Consider the following 26,308-nt stretch of genomic DNA (forward strand, 5'->3'; position numbering starts at 1 on the left):
ACAGAAAATAAAATTACGGATTCTCAACAGAGCCACCAAAATTCTATCCCAAGCGTCAACCACACAGAAAATAACACTCAACAACAGGATATCGAAGACCAATCTAACAGTACTAGTAATTTTCCATTCTCCTCCCAAGAACAAGTGGAACAAGCAAAACGACCAGCACCTTCATCATATTCTAGCAATTCACACATGGATATTGACCCCACCATAGAAAATCCAAATAATCTATCTCAAACAAAAACTATCACACAAAACCTAGTAATCAATAAGAGCTCATTAGTAACAAAATTAAAAGAGTCATAATCCAAAGAAAGAAAAGCAAACAACCCACCAACAACACATCCTACAACTCCAAAGACCAACGATTCCAACCCTAAAGCCAATAAGCCAACACAACCGCTCACAAAAAAACCAAAACGATCAAACTCAATTGAACAAATTATATTAAAATTAGACGAGTCGTTAGCATCAGCCAAGCTGGATTTTGAAAAAATGCCAAATCAAAAAATAGATTTTAATCAACTCAAATACATAATAGAAAATACACTCAGCACTCAGGACCCTTCTAGTGTTCTAAAGGAATTCAACATATCGTGGATGGAAATGATCGAAATTCTGGACACGATCCGCCCTAAGGTTAAAAATCTAAGCATCAAAAACAGGCTAACCCGACTCTCCAACTCCCTACTCGATATAACTCTAAGTAACAACCCTACCACAGAGCAATTATAAAAAACATAAAAAATCCTATTCATATCTCTCCTTTCCGTCAATCCTTAATACAAAAAATTTTTTCCCTTTTTTTTCTTTCTTTTTTTTTTACTCACAAAATAATAATGAAAATACTACATTGGAATATGAATGGTTTCTACAAAAAGTTAGACGAACTAAAAATACTAATATCCGAAATCTCTCCCGACATAATCTGTCTCCAAGAAACCAACTTTACAAATCTAAAGACCGCAAAACTACCCAACTACAATGATTTTAGCAAACACAGAACCACTGGACTCAGGGCCAGCGGTGGAATAACAACATACGTCAGCTCAATATACCCATCTAAAGAAATCTATATCTCAACACACCTGGAAGTAATAGCAGTAGCAGTAAAACTCAATGATATTGAAGTAAACATATGCAACATATATCTGCCCAACCAACACACATTTACGGATAATGACATAGAAAATATAATAAAGCAACTACCCAAGCCTTTCATCATAACAGGTGACTTTAACAGCCACAACGTCAGGTGGGGCTCCCTAAACACCGACAGCAGAGGGAAAGAAATCGACAAAATCCTGGAAAACGATAATCTGGTACTACTCAACAACATGGAACCAACGCGTATAAATCCAATTAATGGTAACTTCTCAAATATTGACCTATCATTCGCAAATGCATCCCTCGCACAAAGGCTTAACTGGTCAGTAATTGTAATACAACTTATCCCCCGTTATAATGATAGCATCCCCAACCTCGAAAGATGGAATCTGAAAAACCCAGACTGGAGACTTTTTTCTGAAACACTAGATGACAAAGTATCTCATATAGACAAATCTGAATATCAAAACACGGAAAACCTTGTTGATCAATTAACGGAAACAATAATCTCAGTAGCCAACCTAACTATAGGAAAAACCAAATCAAAAAACCCCAAACCCAAAGTACCATGGTGGAACCACGACATTAAAAGTGCAATTAAAGAAAAAAACGACGCCCTTAAAAAGTTCCAAAAAACAAATAAACTAGATGATTTTATACTACTAAAACATTTAAGAGCCAAATCAAAATTCCTGATAAAAACCAGCAAAAAATCGTCATGGGAAAAATTCACTAGCAGTATAAAAGAAAACACAGACTCAAAATCAGTTTGGAACAAAATACAATCTCTAAAAGGACTCAGACGAAATAAAAAAATCAACCTAATCGACCCAAATTCTAACCAATTAATAAATAAACCAGATCAAATATCAAATAACCTCGGTGAATACTTTTATCATAATAGCAGTGACAACAACTACAAACAACACTTTCTAGTGTACAAACAAAAATGCGAAAAAGAAGCTATAAGTAATACTTCCGATAAAAATTGTCACGACCAAATACAAATCAACCAAGAAATTAAAATACAGGAATTAACACACTCACTAAAAAAATGCAAAAGTAATAGTCCCGGACCCGACACCATTACATACGTCTTCATACAAAATTTTGGCACAAAAACTCTTAATCTTCTGCTTAACATTTTTTTTTTTTTTTTTTTCAATCCGAAGATTGGTTAAATGATTATTGATGTTTCTTTCCACTTGTCTCTGTCACTTATAATCCTCTTCATCTCCCAGTATGTTCCTATTCCGGTATCTTCCATCAATTGCTTCAGAAATGGGGTTCTGGGCCTTCCTCTTCCAGGTTTTCCTTCAATTTTTCCCTCTATTATTGTGGTTATCCAAGGACTATTCCTTATTACGTGTCCCATCCATGCTTTCCTCCTTAGTCTTAGCGTATTCCATATTAATTTTTGGGTATTCATTCTCCGGAAAACCTCATCATTTTTTATCTTTTCCGTCCATGAAATTCTTAACACTCTTCTCCAACACCATACTTCAAAGGCTTCTATTTTGGCTTTCTCAGCCTTCATTATAGTCCAAGTCTCTGCTCCATATAGAGCTACGCTCCACACAAAGCTTTTTATAAGTGATTTCCTGGTATCCAGACTTATTCTGTTTGAGGTAAAAAGATTTCTCTTTTTATAATAGGCCTGTTTGGCTTGTGCTATTCTACATACTATATCTGTACGGCTTTTCCCATCACTTGAAATTTTGCTACCCAGGTATGAGAAACTTTGGACTGTCTCCAGCATTATCCCATCTAAAGTTATATTTGCGTAAATCTGTTGTTTGCTACATATAAGGATCTTGTTTTTCCGTTGGTTTATTTTCATGTAGTGTTCTTTAAGAGTATCGTTTATTTTTTCGAGCATGTTATTTATGTCTTCTTCACTTTCTCCAATTACAGCAATATCGTCCGCGAAACGCAACATTTGCACAAGTATTCCTCCTATCTTTACTCCTCCAATATTTTCTTTTCTTATTTCTTTCAAAGCTTCTTCTATGTATAGATTAAATAAGGTTGGTGATAGATTGCACCCTTGTCTTACCCCCTTGGCAATATTAGCCTCCACCTGGTTGTTACCTTTTTCAGATTTTATCACTGCGATTTCATTGATGTACAGCTTATGTATAATTCTTCTATCATTATAGTCTACTCCAATGTCTTCCATAATCTTAAATAGTTTCGTCCATTTAACATTATCAAAGGCCTTCTCCAAATTTAAGAAAGCAATAAACAGTGGTTTGTTGACTCTTAACATTTTTTCTATGATTATTCTTAAGCATATTATCGCCTCTCTAGTGCCTCTGTTTTTCCTGAAACCAAATTGGTCCTCCGCTAAATTTTCGTTTATTTTCGACTCTATTCTTTTGTGCATTATTTTTGTGAGAATCTTAGAAGCATGTGTTATGAGGCTAATTGTTCTGTATTCTTCACATCTCTCGAAATCCTTCGGAATGATGCCACTCTCGTATGCTTTTCCTATAATTCTAAACAAGATATCTTTTCCATACCCATCTAATGCCCTTAATAGTTCTCCGTTTACCTCGTCTATCCCAGGTGCTTTGTTACTTTTAAGTTCTTTTAAGGCTATTTCAAATTCTTCTTTTAATATAGGTGGACCTGTGTTGCATTGCATATCTTGCTCTCTCGTTGTGGATAATTGTATAGTGTCTTTCTGCTTGTTTCTATATAGTTTTTCAATGTAATCTTTCCACGTCTTAAGTTTTTCTTCTTCATCACTTATAATTTTTCCATCGCTGTTTTTTAAAAACGTTGACCTATTTCTATATTCGCTGAAAAATCGTTTTATTATCTTGTATGCTTTATCACCCCTGCCTTTGGAAAGGCAGTCATCTACTGAAGAACATTTATCATTCAGCCATTCTTCTTTAGCTTTCTTTGACTCTCTTATAATCATGTTTCTGTATACTTTGTATTTTGTTTTGTCCTCATCATTTTTTCCATTTTTATATTTTCTTCTTTCTACTATGAGGTCTACAATTTTATTAGTTATCCAAGGTTTTATCGGGGTGTTTTTTTCGGTCCCTAGTTTCGTTTCCGCCGCTGTTGTGATTGCTTCTTTTAACGCTTCCCAATCATCATTTATTCCATACGGCTCGTTTTGTTCTTTTATTTGCAGTTCTTTTAGTTTGTTATTTACTCCTTCGCTGTAATTATACCTTATTTCTTCATCTTTCAGTTTATCTAAATACCATTTTTTCCTTGTAATTTGTTTGTTTTCCGTTTTTTTAAGGCTTAGATTGGATTCCATAATGATTAAATTATGATCACTATCTATGTCTGCCCCAGGGAAGCTTTTGCTTTGTTTTACTTGATTTTGGTATCTTTTTTTAACAAGGATGTAGTCTATTTGATATCTAGTTCCCCCTCCTGGCATAGTCCACGTATACCTTCTACGTTTAGGCTGTGAGAATAACGTGTTTGTGATCACTAAGTTTTGTTCCTTGCAAAACTCTATTAGTCTTTCGCCTCTTTGATTTCTTTTTCCCAGCCCAAAAGTACCCGAGATACCTTGTTCTTTTACATCTCCTGCAACTGCATTCCAGTCTCCCATGATTATCATATTATCCTTCCCCTTTGATATCTTTATAACTTCGTCAATTTGTTCATACATTTCCTCGATTTCGTCGTCTCTGTGTCCTGTGGTAGGCATATAAACTTGGATAATGATGGTGTTGACAGGTTTTGTATCCATTTTAATGGCAATTATTCTGCTACTATATTGAATAACTGTGTTAACTCTTTTTCCCATATCCTTATTCATGATTATACCTACTCCTGCTATCTTATTATCGTCTCCAGAGAAAATTACTCGAAAATCATCCGACCAAAAATCACCTTGACCAGGCCATTTTATCTCACTCATGCCTAGTATGTCAATATTATGACGTTTCATTTCTAACTTGATGTTTTCTAGTTTTCCACATATCCCTAAAGATCTCACATTCCATGTACCAATTCTCCTCCTCTTTTTTGATGGAATAGTAGTGTTAGTCCCCACCCGGAAATCCGAATGGGGGACTATTTTACCTCCGGAATTTTTTAACTCTACTTTATTCTTCATCATCAAAAGTCATTATACTCAGGAAATATAATGCAGTAGGTTCCTCTTACTTTCTGCATCGCAGTTGGTGAGTCAGTTCTTAGAAGATGTCTAAGCTGCCTGCACCAAATCTTTCCATTGCCGTTAGTTCTGATTCAGAAATCGCCAGTGGTCAGTAGTAGCAGTTACTGCTTCCCTCCGCTACCTCCTTTTAATCGCCTCTTACGATAAGCAGGAGTTACTGTGGTCCTATTCTAACCCCGGACCCACAGGGGAACTGCTTAACATATATAATAGAATATGGAATGAGGGACATTGGCTCCAAAAATGGAAATCCGGGACCATAATCCCTATCCCTAAACCGAATAAAAATCAATTCAAACCCGAAGGATACAGACCGATAACTCTACTCAACACAATGTGCAAACTTCTAGAAAAAATAATAAACTACAGACTTACCTGGTTTCTAGAAAAAATCAATTTCTTCTCAACAAAACAAAACGGCTTCAGAAAAAATAGATCCACTATGGATAGCCTCTACGAAATAAATGAAGAAATTACTAAAACATTTGAAAACAAGCAATTTATGGGCGTAATCAACTTAGACATTTCTAAAGCATATGATACCACCTGGAGATATAATATTTTAGTTAAATTAAACCCAGTCCTCAACAAGGGCAGACTTCTAAATTTAATATCTAACTTCACATCAAACCGAAAATTCAAAGTAAGAGCCAACAACTACCTATCACACGAATTTACGCAAGAAAATGGAGTACCCCAAGGTTCGGCTCTCTCAGTAACTCTCTTCCTAATATCAATTAACGACATAGTCCAAAATTGCGGACTACCTGTAAAATGCAATATGTATGCAGACGACTTTAATTTCTGGTGCAGGAGCAATAGTATTGAAACAGTTAAAAACTTATTACAAACAACTACCAACAACATTGAAACATGGGCAAACAAAACAGGATTCAACTTCTCACCAGGGAAGTCAATATGCACAATCTTTACAAAAAAAAGAGCAAAAGATATCGTAATCAATTTAAACGGCAATACAATAACCAATAAAAACACAACAAAAATGCTAGGAGTAATTTTCGATAGACGCCAAACCTGGTCCCCTTTCATAAAATATCTAAAAAAATTAACAACCAACTCATTAAAAATAATTAAAATTCTATCCCACACCTCATGGGGCGGTGAATCCAAGTCGCTCCTGAAAATATTCAATGCAACCATCCAAGCCAAAATCAATTATGGCGCAATTCTATACAGATCAGCAGCCAATTCAACTCTAAAACTGATCGACACAGTAAGCAACAGTGGATTAAGACTGGCAATAGGAGCCTTTCGAAGCAGCCCCATTCTCAGCATCTACAACTTAGCTGGCGAACCCCCTCCTACATTGAAAAGAACAGAATTATTCATAAAATATATAGCAAGACTATCCAGACTCAACAAAGATAAAAATAGTGACATAGATGACGAAATAACCAAGCTAACCAACGAAAATGCAGCAACCCCAATTATAATTGTCCACAGAGAAATCAATAACACCCCCCATGGGACAACTCCTATGTAATCAATACCGAACTAAATGCCCTTTCTAAGCAAAATACATCACCTGAGATATTTAGAAGCCATGTCTACAATATCCTTGACGATTTCAAGGATCACCAAAAAATTTATACCGATGCTTCAAAGGGAAATGAAGGTGTCGGAATTGCCATCGCACTTGAAAATACTAATATAACATTCAAACTTCCAAATGAGTGCTCAATATTTTCAGCTGAATCTATAGCCATTCTAAAAGCCATTGAAACCACCCAAACCACTAAACACATAAAGTTTATAATCCTTAGTGACTCCCTAAGCGCCATAAAGAACATCAAAAATAAAAACAACCCAAATGACATCTCAGTCCTCATCCAAAACCAACTTGATGAAGCCAAAACAAATAAAAAACAAATATCAATAATTTGGATCCCCGGTCATACCGGCATCGCAGGGAATGAAATAGCGGACAAATACGCTAAACTTGCCGCATCCAACAAAAACACAACCAAACTAAACATCTCCTCATATGACGACATCAAAAAGGCAGTTAAAATACAAATAAGGAAAAAATGGCATTTACTTTGGAACGTTCAAGACACAAAACTAAACCAGATAAAAAAAACAACATTTAGGTGGGAAAATCATGAATTTAACCGAAAAGAAGAAACCACTATAAATCGACTCAGAATTGGGCACTCCAGATTAACACATGGATACCTCATGTCAAAAGAAGAACCTCCAACATGTGAAGGATGTGGAACCCTCCTCACCATCAAACACATACTAACGGAATGCCAACTCTATCAACAGGAACGAATGAACTCCAATATTACAGAAACACTTGATTCACTACTCGGTCCGGATCCCGCTCAAAACAGGAAAATACTTAATTTTTTAAAATCAATTAATTTAATAGACCAAATATAATATAATGTAAATATAAATATGTAACAAAAAAAAAAAAAAACTAACTAATGGCCTATGATGCCGGGTTTTTTTTAAAAATAGATCAATAAAAAAAAAAAGATTATATCCTGAAAAGTTTTTTAATTATTACCGAATGTCAATTAAAACATTTGATGAGTTACTACAAAAAGTGCGTGGCCACATATCAAAAAGATCTACACATTGGCGGAATCCTTGTGCAGAGGAAAGATTAACGATAACACTCAGGTAAGTTACTTTTATAAATTAGATACAAAATATTATTATATTTATTTATTATGTATAAATATTAATTAAATTAATAAAAATAAAAATAACATTATAACATTATAATAATATTATGATAATAGATACTGTTAACTATTAAGTAAAAATTTAAGTGAAAAAAAAAACATCTTGACCTTATTCTATATTTAAAACTATACTAAAAACATAATTCATTTTTGATTGTTTGGAGAATAATTTTGACTATGTTGGTAATTTAAATGATCGTAATTTTGTTGTAGAAAAGTGAACTGTGATGTATTAGAATCAGTAGGAGCGATTTGTGAAGGATAAAAAGATTGTGTAACTGCAAGAGAATTATATGGATTTGTTGTTATAGGATTAGCTTGAATAGTTTGAGATGCAGCCTGAATATTACTATTTACCTCGAGATTTTTAAAATACTGTAATACATACAACTGAAAATCTAATTTCTGTACATTGTTTAAATTTTTCACATATGGTAAAAAAGAATTCAGCATCATTTTATCTGGATCTACATTTTCTGTTCTATGTAAAAACTGAAGCAGTTCTTGTTGAAAAGAATCATTAGATTTTTTTTCTTGTTTTGGTTAGAATGGTTCGATAGTTGTTTAACAGTTGACGAAGTAGATGGCTCACATTCTGTAGCATTATCATCGTTGCATACGTCAATTTCGTCTTCTTGCATACTACTAGTTGTCCTATAAATAAAATAAAATTTTACCTATAAAAAATATATTCTTAAATAAATATAATATGATATCAACCAATTTACAAATAGTATTTTGAGAACAGGTTGATATTATATTATAATATGTTATAACTCATTATAAGACTAATACAAGTAAGATAATGATTAATAATGTTTAGATACGTACTTTCTTGTATTTGAACTATTTGATAAAAACGATAATGCCGCAATAAAGGCATATGGTTTTTTTTTCTGTGCCGCAGATCCACTTCATAAATTTTTTTCTTCACTCATACTTTTTTTATAACTATCCTTAATATTCTTCCACTTCTTATCTCGAAGTTCTTTAACTGAAATTAATCGAAACCGAACAATACAGATAATATAAAACGTTTATAATTTATAAATGTCCAAATGTAGTGCTAAAATTAGTTTTAAAGATCCATGAATGTATATTGTGTAATTTATATTGATCTTACAAAAATGTGTTTTTATTCACGTTGATAAAAAAAAAAAAATTTAGGTCAAAAACTTTAAAAATGTAATAAGCACAAAGACCCTATCAAGTTGTTTATGTACCATATCACATAAAATACATAGTTACATTATTTTTTTATAAGCGTTTTTTCGAAATTTACCAACATTTTGAAAACTATGATTAGAAATTCATAAAATTATTTCTATATCTAATATTAAGATTAAATTAGTATTCCTTATAAGTTTTTCTATTTTAAACTAGAAAGTCATACATTTATTTTTTATGAGCGTTTTGGGATAACATTTTTTCGAAATTGGATTTTTCATAGATAGGTATTTCAGGTTCAAATTTGGACGAAATTAGATATTTCAACAATGAATTAACTTGCCATTTTATTATGTTATTTGTTAAATTATTAAATATAATACAATACTATAATAATAAATCTATTATATTATATAATTGTAATAAACTAATAACTATATGTAATTTAATTGTTTTTATACTAGGTATCTATCAACTGGTATGACGTTTACTGCGTTACATTTTGAATTTAAAATAGGCAAACAGTTCTGCGTTAGCAGTCAGCCGGCGCGCACGTATTCGCTCCCGTTGTGTTTAATTATTGTCTAATTATTACTCTCTGTCAATAAATATCACAAATGTCTTAATTACATAGTAGTTATTTTATTTTTCTATTGTTCCTAACATTTCTTATGTTTTTAATACAACCTATGTGTTCGTGTGTATCATATTCTCTATTTTAGTGGTCATAACAGTGTACACTAACTCGGCCGTCGCCGCGGCGGCCTTGGCTTTTATTATAGTTTCTTATCGCGACTCTCAATCCTCGCTATCGCAATCGCAACAAGTTAATTATATATATATATATATATATATTTACACGCATGTTTATATTATACTCACGTAATAATGAGTAATAACAAAAACCAAAGCAATAATCCAAAGAAAACGGTTGCCACCAATTAAAATCATTAACAAAACTACTCACAATTCAACATCTCAATCGAATGTCTCAGACACCTCACCAAATGGTGAGTGGATCGTCAAGACTGCTAATAAAAGAAATCTCTCAACCTCCTCGATTTCAGAATCTCTAAACTCGCCTAAAACACCAACTCAACCAATTAAAAAAAAATTATTCGCGTCTAGAAATAGATTTGAGGTTTTCACCCAACAAGACAATAATGATGACATGCAACAACACTACCAATACCACTAATAATATAGATCAAACTAACGCAGAATCGCACATCAAATCCCCTCCACCTATCTTTGTAAAAGGAGTCCAAGATTTTCCAGAACTTTGCACAAGTCTTATTGAGATTCTTGGCGTTGAAAACTTTATTTGTAAATCCTCTACGGATCGTCTAAAAATCCAAACTAGTACTCCAGAAGTATACAGAGCACTTATACACTTTCTCAAGGATCAAATTGCCGAATATCATACATTTCAACTGCAACAAGACAAACCCACACGTGTAGTGATCAGAAATTTACACCCATCAACTAATCCCAGCCTAATCAAATCTGAATTGGAACTCCGAGAATTTGAGATACGTAACGTTACAAATGTTCTTCATAAGGTGCACAAGCATCCATTACCACTCTTTTTCGTTGACCTGGAACCTTCCCCTCAATCAAATGACATTTATAAACTGACCTCCATGCTCCACACTAAAATCAAAGTAGAGGAGCCCTATAAACCTAAATTAATTAGCCAGTGCTTAAATTGTCAAGAATACGGTCACACAAAATCCTACTGTAACTACTCATCACGCTGCATGCGGTGCGGTGACCATCACCAGTCATCCGACTGCACCATTTCTCGGAACACCCCACCTAAATGTGCCCTCTGCCAAGGCAACCATCCAGCCAGCTATAGAGGATGCTCTGTGTATAAAGAAATTCAACGGCGGAAGAAACCTTCACCAAACAATGCTTTTCTCTCGGATAATTCTAGATTTAAGAAATACAATGTACAAACTAGCCACCCAGAAAATGACGCTCCCCCAAATAATGCTCGGACATATGCGCAGGCTACCTCTGGCCAACGCATCCTTCTCCTTCCTCTGAATCTAACATTAATAATGCTATGACTCTTTTTCTAGAGGATTTTAAATCTTTGATAAATCCACTTATAGCACTACTCACTAAAGTAATCTCCTCGTTACTAGATAAAAAAAATGACTAATACCGCTACAAATAAATCTCTACTTGTTTTATTATTCAATGCTAATGGACTAAAAAATCATTTATTAGAACTTCAATCAGTACTAAATAATAGGCGTATTGATATTGCCCTAATTACAGAAACGCACTGTACCTCATACACACACGTACATATACCCGGTTATAGACTTCATAAAGCCAATCATCCCGACAATACAGCCCATGGTGGTGCAGCAATTTTTGTTAAATATTCAATCTTATATCAATCTCTTCCAAACGTCTGCGAAGATATTTTTCAATCTTGTGCTAATCTAATTCATGTTAATAATATTCCAATCACAGTTGCAGCAATTTATTCACCTCCAAAGCATAATGTTTCCTATGAGAACTTTTCAAATTACTTCAATACAATAAACAATAACTTCATCATAGGTGGGGATTATAATGCGAAGCATCAGAGTTGGGGCTGTAGAGTGAACAACCCACGCGGAAACGTTCTCTTTAATTTTGTAAATACAAGAAAATTCAAGGTGCTTGCGCCTTCAGGACCCACCTATTGGCCTTCATCCCCACACAAAAACCCAGACATATTAAATATTTTTATAACAAAAACCCCTTCCAATGTACACTATGTTATTGACAATATTCTAGACTTAAATTCTGATCACTCGTCGGTCATTATCACACTTAACGACTATCCTTCTATTAATACGGAACCACTAAAACTATTTCACACCACTACTGATCGATACAAATTCCACGACCTGGTAAACTAGAACCTTCAACTAAATGTCAGATTGAAATCAAATGACGACATAGACATAGCTGTAAATAACCTAACGAATATTATTCAATCAGCAGCCTGGGCGTCCAACACAGGTAAAAATGTACATAAAACCAACTCTAATTCGCTGCCGATTAATATTCGTATCCTAATTTCAGAAAAGAGAAGAGCTAGAGCCCTCTATCAACGTACTCGTTTACCCTCCCACAAACAAATATACAATCACTTAGGAAATCATCTTAAAAAGTCTTAGCAAAAATCAAAAATCTTAACTACGAAAATTTCCTGAGTAAATTATCTACAAATAACGGTAGCCTTTGGAAAGCGTCCAAGCAAGCACTACATTTTAAAATAAACACGCCACCTCTCAAAAAATCTGATGGGAGTCTCACTGTGTCTGACACAGAGAAAGCAGAACTTTTTAAAAATCACCTCTTTAATGTTATTCAACCTCACCATGATATTTTACCTGTCAACTCTGGTGTGATTCTTAGTGGTCTTGATATGCCTTTACCTCTAGCTTCCCCAATTAAACATTTTTCACCGAGTGATATCAAATTTGCAATTCAAAAGCACACTCTTAGGAAGGCTCCGGGTTATGATCTAATAACGGCTGAAGTAGCCAGATGCCTTCCTAAACGCGCAATCGTATTACTAACACATATATATATAATGCCATACTCAGATTGTCATACTTTCCACTTTTATGGAAGTTCTCTAAAATCATACTGTTCCCAAAACCAAACAAGCCCCCTGACCTGGTAACGTCATATAGACCAATTAGTCTATTACCTTTCTTCGGAAAAGTGCTAGAAAGACTAATACTGAACCGCATACTTCCCATAATTAGTGAAAAAAATATATTACCTAATTATCAATTTGGTTTTCGCGCACACCATTCAACAATCCATCAAGTACATAGGCTAGTTGACTCGGTTTCTTTCGCACTTGAAAAAAAAATGTATTGTTCTTGTGTATTCCTTGACATTCAACAGGCCTTTGACCGTGTATGGCATGAAGGGCTGCTTTACAAGGTAAAGACCTTTCTGCCCCCAACATACTTCACGCTACTTAAATCATATCTAACTGATCGTTATTTCCAAGTCCATTTTAAATCTGCATACTCTAACATAGCAAACATCAGAGCTGGTGTTCCACAAGGGGGTATCCTTTCTCCATTACTATATAACGTATATGCTTCTGATCAACCAACCTCCGATAACACCATTGTGGCAGACTATGCAGATGATAAATTTATTATATCTATAAATCAAAACCCCATTGTAGCTTCGCTTAATCTACAAAATCATCTTTCCCTTATGGAAACCTGGTACAATAATTGGAGGATTAAGGTAAATCAAACCAAATCTAACCACACTACTTTTACCCTCAAGCTAGGACACTGCCCGCCAGTCACTCTCTATGGTACACAAATTCCGTCCACTTCAACAGTTAAGTATCTTGGCTTAACCCTTGACCGTAGACTAACATGGGCCCAACATACACGTGTTAAAAGACTCCAACTAAATCTCCGACTTCGTATGCTTAAATCCTTACTTGTCAATAACAAACACACCAACCTTAATATTAAACTACTAATATATAAATCCCTCATTAAACCCATTTGGACCTATGGTATCCAACTGTGGGGAAATGCAAAAAAATCAAATACAAATCGTATTCAGACTTTTCAAAATATAACATTAAGAAAATTAACAAACTCCCCCCCTTATGTTTCAAATCATACTCTCCACACAGACCTAAAAATTAAAACTATTAAAGAAGAAGCAGCTACTTATTATAAAAGATTTCATAACAAGCTTGCAACTCATTCAAATCCTTTAGTTAAAACACTCTCATCAATTGTTATTCCGGGAAATCCTCCTAGGAGATTAAAACGCAACTGGTGCAGAGATATGCTGACTTAATATCATAATACTAAAAAATCAATAAATAAATATAAATGTATCTATGAGAAAACTTATATTGTATAACCTCAATTTATAAGTGTCATCACTGGGTGGCTGCTTTTATCAAGCTATTCATGTTATTTTATACTTTTTAGCTAATACTCTTGTTGTACCAACGAGGTACAGATTGTGTATTTTAATAATAAAGGAAAAAAAAATAGGCAAAAGTACCGTCGGTGAAATAGTACGTGAAACTTGTGTAGTAATATGGAACGTGTTGCGAAACGAAGAAATGCCTGAACCCACTACTGAACATTGGTTGGAAATATCAAATACATTTTATTCAAAAACCAACTTTCCCAACTGTCTTGGTGCTGTAGATGGGAAACACATTCGTATTCAAAATCCAAAAAACACAGGTTCACTGTTTTTTAACTACAAAAAATATTTTTCGATAATTTTAATGGCAGTAGTTGATGCCAATTTGAGTTTTGTTTACATCGATGTAGGATCTTACGGCAAAGAATCAGATTCTAATATTTTCAAGCAAAGTTCTTTTGGGAAAAAGTTGTATTCGAATGCCTTAAATATTCCTGATCCTAAAAGTTTTCCTAGTTCTCAAGGTTCACCACAACCTTATGTTTTTGTTGGTGATGAGGCATTTGCTCTTCACGCAAATCTATTAAGACCGTATCCACAACGAGGGCTTAACGACAAACGAACAATATTTAATTATCGTTTGTCCAGAGCTAGACGTACGGTAGAATGTGTTTTTGGAGTACTTGCTAACAAATGGCGAATATTTCATACTACTATTTTAGTAAGTTCCGAATTTGTCGACGATATAATTAAATCCTGCTGTATTTTACATAACTTTGTCCGAAAAAGAGATGGATATAATTATGAAGATATTGAAAGTGAATGCCACTTAGATGACATTAAGGTAATAGGAACGGGTTCTCGGACCAATGGGATTGAAGTAAGAGAAGCCTTTGCAGAATATTTTGTAAATGAAGGTGCCGTACCATTTCAAAATCGTGTTCTTTAATGTAGTACAATATAGTTGGTATTTTTATTTACATAAAATTCATTTTAATGTTGGTTGTTCATTGTTACTTTTATTATTTATTTTTACGTATAATTTACAATTTTGAATACCTAAGTAGTAAGTACTAATTTATTATTATTACTAAATATTTGAATTACCTACTCAATATTCGTTAGGTATTAGGTATATATAATTAATTAAATGTCCAATATATTTTAATTATTTATCATTATAATAAGTGCCATACGATGAAAAATATTATAAATATAAATAATTTATTCATGTATATTATTTTTTATTTTAGTTGTTGTAGTTAAATATAGTAATAAAATACGCATTAATAAATAAGGCAAGAACGCATGCAATATGCAGGTTGGTAATAATTTGTGGAACATCTATGTAAAATACTAAAATTAACTTATTAATATAATAATTACCATTTTCGTTTTTTTTTGGGCATTCGATAGTTCACACCAATTTCCAGTGTACATGGATTCTGCTATATTTCGCCAACATGTATTTTTACAATTCTGTCCATGTAATCTTGGCTCGCTATATCCCATATGCAAGGATTACTTTCGATTAACAAAATAAATTTTTCGGTGTCGAACATTTTAAAAGTGTTAAATAGCTGATGTTAAAGTGTTAAATAACTATTTCACTATGTAGTGTTTAAAACTTTCAAAACCACTAACTAATTGATTTGATTAGAATTAAAATTATATTTTAAACATCAGTTTTTTACAAATAAAAAAACCGTGTACTTTATGATTCAAAGTTACGAAATTTAAAATAAGATGAAAATTACTAAAAACTTTAGGCCCCACTATTGGAATTCTTCTTTTTTATACAAATGATCTTTGAAAAAATAAACCGCGAACCGCGGTTATGTGTGATGTGTGAACGGACTAATTCAAAACAACGTGTTTTGATTATTTGGGCGGTCGGACCGTACGCGGATCAACCGCGACATGACGCGGTCGATTTTTCAACCGCGACAATTTCCGCGGTTCAACCGCGTATGTGTGCACGCCTATCAGGCATTAAAATCAAAAAATTTGAAATTGTTGGGCGGTACAACCGCTGCGGCTCAACCGCTATGTGTGGCCCGGCCCTAAATATACCTTTTATTGCTATGCCAGAATGGCATTTTATACATTTTATATAAATTAATTAATTATATCAAGCTCTAATAGCTGTTAATATATTATTATTGTGCCAGAAGGGCTATAACTTATACTTATTATTTCTTTTATACTTATATTTTGTTCTGTTCGGCGCAGTTATTATATTTATAATTTATATTTTTGTTAGTGTGGTTTCTTATACATTTGCGCCAATTATTTTTTAAATATTATTATATACATTTTTACCTGTTGGGCCAAAAGGGCCGTATTTAATATTACTATTATACAGCATATTTTTTATTATTCACATTTGCGTTACAATTTTACTAGAGTTACCTATATCCGTTTAGCATTTAAGTACACACATACACACACTACCCACATACTATCACTCACGGGTTTTGCTCGACGACCCTGTCCAACTCCTGTTGAGTGCTATATACATTATACACACTTTACAAAGGTCGGTCGGTGTGTTAGTATAATACGTAGTAAAACACATCACATTTTGGTAACCGGGCGCACGGCCTATTATTGTCCGTTCCCGGCTCAAACACTGGTGTTATTATCTTTTAATGATTCAAAACAAGATTTTTTTTTGTGGATTGTCAATTTTTATTTCGAAATCTGTGATTTAATTTGAATAATAATTACTTAATAGTTTTGGTTTAGACTTCAGAGTTCAATAGCTAATTCAATTATATCTAGTGAAGGTGAAAAATGTAATTTTTGTAATCGTTTAAGAAATAATTTGAACAAAGTAAATTGGAATCGCCATTTAGCTAAGTGTGAACTTTTATTTTCGGCAAAAATAACTAAACCAAACAAAAAATCTAAAAATGATCGATGTGGCGATATTAAATCATTTTTTTCATATAAAAAACCGAAAATAGAAAATCCTGATTCTGATAAACAGATTCATATACCATCAGTAAGTGAGATTTTATCAACTGACACTCCTACTACAGGTAACTATAAAAATTATTTATTTACTTATAATTTTTAAGTGTATTGGCATTTTACCAAATTAAAATAAAAAATTTACAATTTACTAGAAAAAATACAAAAAGCTATAATTAAAAATACATGTTTTTAATTATAATTTTTTGTTGTACATTTCATGTGTTAAAAAGAAATTTTTATTCATTGTTTTACAACTAAATTTACTATATAAATTCTTTAAATCCATTAAACACAGAAAAATTGTCTGCTGTTTATGAAGACCCTACAAGTTCAAAGGGAAATGTTGAATATACACATATTGAGTATTTAGAGGCTACAAGTATAGAAAAGGAAAAACTATTGTGTTTGGAAAATTGTGAATCTACTCAATTACATCTTTTGGAGGTAAGCAATTATATTTTTGATTAAAAACAATATTGTAATTTGACTAGTAAAAAAAAAAAAATAGATATTGATAACTGTTTTTATTATTTATATAAATCTTATATTATAAAACCGCAGAGGGTTCGCCCGAAACCCACTTAAGCGCGCTTGCTGTACTCACCGCAGTTCCGATAACGGAAAAAAGAATGCGCTCCGGTCGCCGCGGCCCGACGTTATCGGTGCGGTCCGGTTATCAAAAATATGTTGGACGACTGTACGATTATTACTATTACACGATTTTCTACAGATTTTATAGCTTTTTCCGAGTTTTTCCGTATTCGTGTAGTACACGCTTTTATTATGCGTACCAAAATTCTATCGTGTGATCGCGACGACCGATTGGGCCGATATTAATTTAATAATAATAATAAATATAAATAAAATACGCATGAAACGGATATCGATTACAAATATATTCAAAAGAAAATTAACGAGAATGTCTGTGTGTAATGAAATACGAATTAAACGAGTAAAACGATGTACAACGCGAATTCGGTGACGGTTTGGAAACGGTTTAACTGCTCGAGATTTGCCATCGGTCCTCAACTCGAACTGTAGTCGATAGGATTAGGCGTTAGGATAGGATAGGGTTAGGCAGGTGTAACGAGTTCGAATCCTGCTCCGGCGACATTCCCGGTGGCGCTTTGATTAACATTGCCAATTATTTTTTGTTTTTTTTTTCCAATGTTTATTTTATTTTTATTTGATTTTGCTGGCAACGTCGGTATATTTTTTTTATTATTCCACTAATAAGCCTGAATCATTGAATATAGTTAAAGGACGGCCATTTACGGTTACCATTTCTGTACATGCTTGCAGCAATGTAACTTTATCCAATTTTACATGATAGCTTTTCTTAAGAACTGTAATCATACCATCTAATGGACCTCGTTTCTATAAAATGCAATGTATTTTAAAAATTAGAGCTAGTTAAAGAGGATTAACAAGACAGACTTTGTTCAACTAAATCAACACAATCAGATATACTGTGCATACAATTATAAAAATGCTTTGTCCACAAAATCAATTATATTTTATATAATAATTCAACCAATGTGGTACATATAGCCAATAATAGTTACTTACTACTTACTTTACAAAAAAACTATGTATTTTATTTGATTTTTTTTATCAAGAATATTATAATTTGTATAGGTACCTAGTATGTTTAAGGTTGAGATCAATTATTCCAGAATATGCAATTATTAAGTTTAGAGTTTAAAGACACCTTTTCATTTTTTAACAATTCAACCAATGTTAATGGGTGACCTTATAAGTTATAAGTGATATTGTAATTTTAAGTGTTCATTAATAGTATGACTGTGACTACAGTAACAGTATCAATGTATCATGATCACTATGACTTAGGAAATAATTATTAATTAAGTATTTAAATAAGTAATTATTAAATACCTACTATTTTAAAATATACTAGATACCTACTGAAAAAAGGTACCTACATACAATTTAAAAATGATACATTTTTATAAATAGGTACCTACATAAAATATTTTGTTATTATTGTTTATTACCTTGGATGAAAGTTGAACAGTTGAGTCATCTGATGAACGCTTTACATTTTGAACAACTTTATTATTTTTAATTTCTTCCTTGGCTTGGTCCAATATTTTCGCTTCGTGGGAATGGAAACTACGAATGTGAGTTTCTAAATATGACTATGACGTCCTTTTATGAGAGGTTTACGACATCCTTCAACGGTACATGAGGACTCATCTTTCTGATGATTGTACTTAAAAAACAACCCACTAACCGGATTGGTTATTTTTCTGCCCATTTTATTTTCACTTATAGTTAAAGTTATAGTTTATAAGTAAAAGAATTTTGAACAATAACTCGCGCACTGCACAAAATAACAATATTATTACATCAACAGTGAACAAACATCAATAGGATCGCGGTAATACGATTTAGTACGGCACGCAGCACTGTGGTCATAAAATCAATTAATTATATAATATTATTATTTAATTTGTCAAAGTTATTATAGATTTATTTTTGGATTTTAGATTAGATGTTTTATTTATAACGATACGATGTGTACAATATAAATATAACTCGTCTGATCGTTATCTTAGGTTTATTTTCATACTATTTTCAAACTATTATAATTTATAAGAAATGAATAACATAGCAGTTGATTTATTATTATACTCTATAATATTATCCTCCTGGCGCCTGAATTAATTCCCTTTTTTTTAATTTTTTCCCGATAACATCGGGTGGGTTTCCTCGTCTATTTGCTCTTAATGTTCCTACCATATGGGTATTTTCTTTAATAAGTTTTTCCGCTAATTCCACACTGAAATACCAATTGTCGATGTATAAGCAACGACCATGATTAAAATAAGGTTCCATCAGCTTTAATACTATTTTATACGAGACATTGGTTTCACGAACTTCATTTTTACCGGCATAAATATTGTATTGTAAAGTATAATAGTCCTTAGCACAAAGTTTAAAAATTTTAATACCATACTTATGTGTCTTATTTTTTAAATACTGGTGGAATGATAATCTTCCAATAAACGGTACCATGCTCTCGTCAATACAAACATTTTCCTCGGGTATATAACATTTTTGAAAATTAAAGACTAACAAATCAATTAATTTTTGAATTTTACTTAATTTTCCATGTTCAAGATTTTCATTATTTGAACAATGGAACATGCATAAAATTAATTCGAATCGATTTCTGCTCATAATGTTTGTCACATAGTTTTGATACAAAAAGTTTTTTTTCCAATAATCACTCAAACTTGGCATTTGCACCAACCCCATCCACATTACAATGCCTAAAAAATTGTTCATCTCAGTTCGGTCTACTGGATACCATTTTTTTATGCGAGAAAATTTTTTAACACTGCGATTTACAAGCAATTGGGAAGCATACCGATTAGTCTCTTCGATCAAAAAATCTAACACATCATCGTCGAAAAACAACTTATAAAATTCATAAGGTGAACAGTCGGCCATTGTTTGAATTATATCTGGATTTACACCAACATCCAAATTATTAGGATTAAACGGTATATTATTTAGATTACCTCTGACAGGTCCCCAGGTTAATAATTCTGTATCACTTTGGTTATCCTGAAGTTCATATTCGTCATTCTCCGTCTCCATGTCAACATCACTTTCGTCGTTCACTTCTTCGTCGAACACTCGGTTTTGGACATTTGGGAGAATCCATTCTTGATCTTCATCCGAGTCATGGACAAACTATTTAAAGTTTTAATTTTATTTATTTTTTAATACAGCATAGAAATATTTATTTAAATTATATTTTCAAATTATATATTTACCTCATCATCATCGTCATCGTCATCGTGTAATTCGGCATCGCTATCATTTAGCCAATCTTCAATTAATTGATCCATAACAGGTACTTATATTTTAAATAATAATAAACATAAAATTACACTTACCACTTACGTATTTTATTGTATGACGGTTCCTACAATAGTGATATTGCGATAGTCGAGAATGATTAATGACAGTCCACGGATAACATTGTATTTGTTCGATTTAAATTAAATACTAAACATCGATAAGAATATGGTTATATTTGGAAAACACGGTCGTTAAAATAAAAATAGATTTTATTTCATAACGAGACATTATATCTCAAAACCATTTCATAGAACTTCCATGGAGGCCACGTCAAAGTATTTTTCCATATAGAACTATGTATTGCAACGGATCTCAGAACCCTACGCGGCCTAGAAATATATTGTAATTGTAGGGTCTGAAGACCCAACAAAGCCTGACAGTAAAATATACTGTAGGGTCATTAGATCCTACACGGCAATAACAGCAAGTCTCGTAGTTTTAGCGTGGCAGTCAACCTGTTAACATTGAGTTAATGACGCAGACAGACGCAGTGTATTATTAGGTTCAGACGGTTCCGTGTAGACGTACGTACCGAATATTTTTCCAAGCTATAATAATATGATTCGTTCATCAAATTTATCTGATGAGGCAATATTAGAACTCATTAATAATGGTAACACGTCAGAATGTGAAATTGACTTTGATGTAAGTGGAGATGAAGATTATGGTATACCAGATCCACTAGGAGTACATGATGACATTTCAATGGATATTAACGAACTTCTAGAGGAAAACGATAAGTATTTTAGTCAGTTTTCATATTCTAATATCAATATTGAGGATTTAGTAGTTGAATTAAATACCGAATGTACTGAAACGTGTGTACAAACAAACAATTTATGTAGTCCTAGTCCTAATACTAATTTACATAGCACTAATTTTACTTCTAATATTAGTGTATCACCAACTAAGTATGTAAATAATATGAAATGGAAGAAAAAAAGTGGTTTTAAAAAAAATATAAAAAGAACCCAACCCGATGAATACAATGATTACGAGAGAACCGGGTGGACACCAATTGATTATTTTAATCAATATATAAATGATGCGACAATTAAAAATATGGTAGATTGTACTAATGTCAGAAGTGTTAAAGAGACTGGGAAATCAATTAATACTACATTATACGAAATGAAATGTTTTATAGGTTCAAATATGTTCATGTCGACTTTAGGTTACCCACGAATGCGTATGTATTGGCAAAAAAGAACAAGAGTACCTACAGTTAGTAATTCTATATCTAGAGATCGCTTTTTAGTAATTCGAAAATTTTTAAAAGTAGTGAACGATGATGATATTTCAAACGAAAAAAAAAGATGCATTTTGGAAAGTTCGTCCGTTCATAGAGAGTGTTAGAAGTGGTTGTTTAAGATTAGTACGAGATGTAGAATTATGTATTGACGAACAAATGATTCCTTTCACTGGTAATGTTAAAATGAAACAGTTTGTTCGCGGAAAACCGAACTCAACTGGACTTAAAAATTTTGTTTTAGCAAATAAAAACGGATTAGTGTTGGATTTTTGTATTTACCAAGGAAAAGGAACGACATTTGAAACAAACAGTGAATACCTTCTTACTATTGGAGAATCTGCTGTCGTTCATTTATCCCAAACTGTTCCACCGGGATCATGTTTATATTTTGATAGATTTTTTACAACTAAAAAACTTATGGACATTTTGAAACAAAAGAAAATTTTTTGTACGGGAACAGTTATGAAAAACAACATACCTAAAACTATTGATATATTATCGGATAAAATTCTAATGAAAAAACCTCGAGGTACTTCTGTACAATATGTCCGAGAAGACAAAAAAGTATGTTTAGTTAAATGGTTTGATAATAAACCCATTCATTTACTTTCTACTGAAAATGGCAGTACTCCATATAGTAAATGCAAACGTTGGGATAATAAAAATAAAAAAAGAATTGAAGTTCCCATTCCTCAAATTATTAAAAACTATAATGATTATATGGGTGGTGTCGATCTTTGCGATCGTATGATATCATTTTATCGTATGAAAACAAGAACTAACAAATGGACCATACGAGCAATTTTTCATTTAATTGATTTAGCTGTTGTTAACAGCTGGATACTGTACAAACAAGACCAAATAAGAAAGGAAGTTCCAGTTAAAAAAATACATCAACTATTAGATTTTAAAATTCAACTATCAAGTGAACTATTGGAGTATGATGAAAATAGTATTGATTATCAAAAATATTCTGGAAGGCATAATTCATTACCGTCAAAAGAGAAAAGACATAAAGGTTAACAAAAATTATAGTAAATATTAGGTATGTTTACGTCGAAATAATTAACTTATTTATACCTATATTTCAGGTGCTGAACATTTACCAATAATGAAGGATATCAAAAATTCATCAAGGTGTCGTTTTATAGGTTGTAAAAAAAAAACTAAGGTTCAATGCAGTGAATGTTCTATGTATTTTTGCATTACCACAAGCAATAATTGTTTTTTTAATTTCCATAAAACATAATTTAAATTTTGTAAATAAATATTTTATTTTAGCTTTATAGTTATAAGGTCATAACTTAAGTTTTTATCAAGTCAATTTTATTATTATTTTATGTCTAACACCAGTTACTATTATTCTTTTAAGTTTATTAATCAAATAAAGGCATCAACTATAAAACTGCTAAATATTACTAATAATTTATTAGTCAAGTTATTTCTAGTGTTAATATGTTGTTGTAGTAACAACTACCTAATGTCCATTGTAATTGACATTTTTCGGCGCGTATTTTATACGTGAAGGGGGGAGAATGATAAAAATGTTTATATTATTTATTATTGTTCCTTATCATATCTATTTTGAGGTTATAATATCGTATCAAACAAATAAAAAATAAAATATGGCCCGGCACTTAGGAGGTAAATATAAATGTCCATTGAAATGGACATCAGGCACATGCGGTTGCAATTGTTATAAACAGGTCAGGTGTTTTAGGGAGTAACACAAAATATCCATTGAAATGGACATTAGGCGCCAGTAGGTTATGGCTATTATGTAATATGTATACAGCGATATTATAACTATGAGATACTATTATTCAATATTTTAATATTATTATATTTTGTTTTAGTTTCCAATAATATTATAACCAATGTCTAATAACTATCTACTAATGTTTAATGCAGTGGCGCAACTAGGCTAACTGGGGCCCCAGTGTCACTTTTAACGAATGGGCCCTAATTAAAATTATTTATGCTTATTATTGTGAACAAAATTTGGTCGATAAAATGATAAATTACAAAAAGGAAAAAATTATGTAATGTGTTTAATGTTAACTTATACTTATACACTTGTAAGTTGTAACAACTGTTTCTAATCAGTTTATTGAAATGGAAGTGGTAATTACTATTCATTATCAATACCACATATTAAAATTAAGTTAATAGATTTATTAAAAGTTTTACCAACCAAATAACAACATAAATCATAATATACTTATAAAAACAAATAAAAATTATAACTTTTAAGACTACACTAGTCATTTATAAACTATACATTTTAATATTTTATACATTTAGAGTAATAGAATGAAAACTATATTGTTAGAAGTAATATATTTTCACTTAAGAAAAATTTTTTTTTCTTGTTTTTAAATCGGCAAACGTAGAAATCATTTTTTCCAAATCAACTTGATTAGTTACATTTCTTTCTATATTTAAAATGGAAATATTAGAAAGTCGATCCTGTCCCATACTGTTCCTCAAATAGTTTTTAATTAATTATAATTTCGAAAACGATCTTTCTGCCGTTGCAACTGTCACAGGCAATGAAATATAAATTATGCATGCAGTTATTACATCACAGTATGTTGTGCAAAAATCATTTTTAACTATAAATAAAGCCAGATCCTTAATCGTTTGAATATTAGTGTTTAATAATCCTTTTAAACACAATAATTGTCTGGTAAAATCTGAAGAAATGTCATCATTGTATAAATAAAAAAAGTCCATTGAAGCCTTACAGATCTCATTTTCATCCATTTTAGCTAACATTGTAGGAAATAAGAAATCAAAATTCTCTGTAACTTCTTGTAGTCCTTGAAATCGTGAATTTAGTTGAAATATAACTGTATCAATCACAGGTAGAAAAATTTTAGCCCTGAAATTTTCATCTGTTATATTTAGGCGACGATCACCATCAATTTCATCAAAATATTGTGGAGCAAGTCTACTCCTCTTAACATGAAAGTTTGGAGTAATTCCCCATCTGGAACATAATTCTTTACACTCCAACAGTGCTATCTCTTAGGTTTTCTATAATTGTTTTGGCTTCATTTAAGTTTTGGCATGCATTGTGCAAATTTGTATTTTGTTTCTGAAGGGATTTGGATACACCGTGTAATGCTCTCAAAATCTTTTCCCAAAAACATAAAATTAGAACAAACTCCATAGATTCTAGTTTTTTTTTCAAAGACAAACTAGTAGCTTTTTCATCTTTTTTAGAACTAGTTAATGATATATTAGTTAATGCTTTTAAAATATCTATAAACCTTAACTTTAATGCATTTATAGACTCATGTCGTGATTCCCATCGGGTTGGGCACACCTTTTTTAAGACTTTCAGTTTAATTTTTCTACTTTCGTCATTCCCAAAAGCCAAGTTAGCCCACCTAGGAGCACTGGCACTAAAAAAATTGAAAATTGCTTGAACAGTTTCAAAAAATGATACAACTTTTTGAGAGCTTTTAGCTGCATCTGATATGACTAAGTTCAAGTTATGGGCACAACAGTGAACATACGATGCTGTAGGAACTTTGTCTTTTATTCTTTTTTGGACTCCGGAGTATACACCACTCATGACAGAAGCCCCATCATACCCCTGTCCTCTGCATTTATTTATGTCAATATCGAGCTTCACTAATATATTTGTGATTAATTCTTCATAATCTTGTGCTCCGTGTTTTTCAATAACAAAAAATCCCAAAAACGATTCCTTTACGCTTATACTTGATTCATTATGATTTATTACCACATACCTTATAACTATACTGACCTGATCAAGTTTGGTAATATCTTGAGTCGAATCCATTATAATAGAAAAACATTGCGAACGTCTTATTTCATCACATATTAAGTTTCGAGTACTTGTAGCTAGAAGGTCAATTAATTCATTTTGAATTTTCCAGCTAAAATATTTTATTTTATTTTGTTCATCTTTTAAAAGTTCGTTCATAATGGGGTCATACTCGGCCAACAAACGCACTGTGCGCATAAAGTTACCTGAATAAATCAAAATATATCAATATTATATAAGTTACTTAAGTTTAATTAGATATTAAAGTACCTTCTCCGTCAAATTGTTCT

The 26,308-nt window shown here is 32.1% G+C and overlaps 4 protein-coding genes and 1 pseudogene across 4 annotated transcripts; 2 read left to right on the forward strand and 3 right to left on the reverse strand.

Annotated features, from left to right (window-relative positions):
• The first annotated feature begins 863 nt into the window (after positions 1-863).
• On the forward strand, positions 864-2,291 carry LOC132925428 (uncharacterized). The gene has a single exon (XM_060989826.1). It carries the CDS (start codon positions 864-866, stop codon positions 2,289-2,291), a length of 1,428 nt encoding a protein of 475 aa, XP_060845809.1.
• Positions 2,292-4,088: 1,797 nt separating this feature from the next.
• Positions 4,089-5,206, reverse strand: LOC132925430 (craniofacial development protein 2-like). Its single transcript, XM_060989827.1, has 2 exons — positions 4,209-5,206; positions 4,089-4,116 (listed from the first exon to the last, which is right to left on the reverse strand). Exons 1-2 carry the CDS (start codon positions 5,204-5,206, stop codon positions 4,089-4,091), a joined length of 1,026 nt encoding a protein of 341 aa, XP_060845810.1.
• Positions 5,207-8,130: 2,924 nt separating this feature from the next.
• Positions 8,131-15,656, reverse strand: LOC132928017 (uncharacterized; annotated as a pseudogene).
• A 2,560-nt stretch (positions 15,657-18,216) lies between these two features.
• LOC132925431 (uncharacterized) lies at positions 18,217-19,351 on the reverse strand. The gene is made up of 3 exons (XM_060989828.1): positions 19,261-19,351; positions 19,089-19,189; positions 18,217-18,450 (listed from the first exon to the last, which is right to left on the reverse strand). Exons 1-3 carry the CDS (start codon positions 19,349-19,351, stop codon positions 18,295-18,297), a joined length of 348 nt encoding a protein of 115 aa, XP_060845811.1. The 3' UTR covers positions 18,217-18,294.
• Positions 19,352-22,255: 2,904 nt separating this feature from the next.
• Positions 22,256-23,242, forward strand: LOC132925432 (piggyBac transposable element-derived protein 3-like). The gene has a single exon (XM_060989830.1). The coding sequence runs from the start codon at positions 22,256-22,258 to the stop codon at positions 23,240-23,242; it is 987 nt and encodes a 328-aa protein (XP_060845813.1).
• The last annotated feature ends 3,066 nt before the right edge of the window (positions 23,243-26,308 follow it).

The sequence above is a fragment of the Rhopalosiphum padi genome, chromosome 3 (assembly GCF_020882245.1).
Source record: "Rhopalosiphum padi isolate XX-2018 chromosome 3, ASM2088224v1, whole genome shotgun sequence".
Taxonomy (NCBI): Eukaryota; Metazoa; Arthropoda; class Insecta; order Hemiptera; family Aphididae; genus Rhopalosiphum; species Rhopalosiphum padi.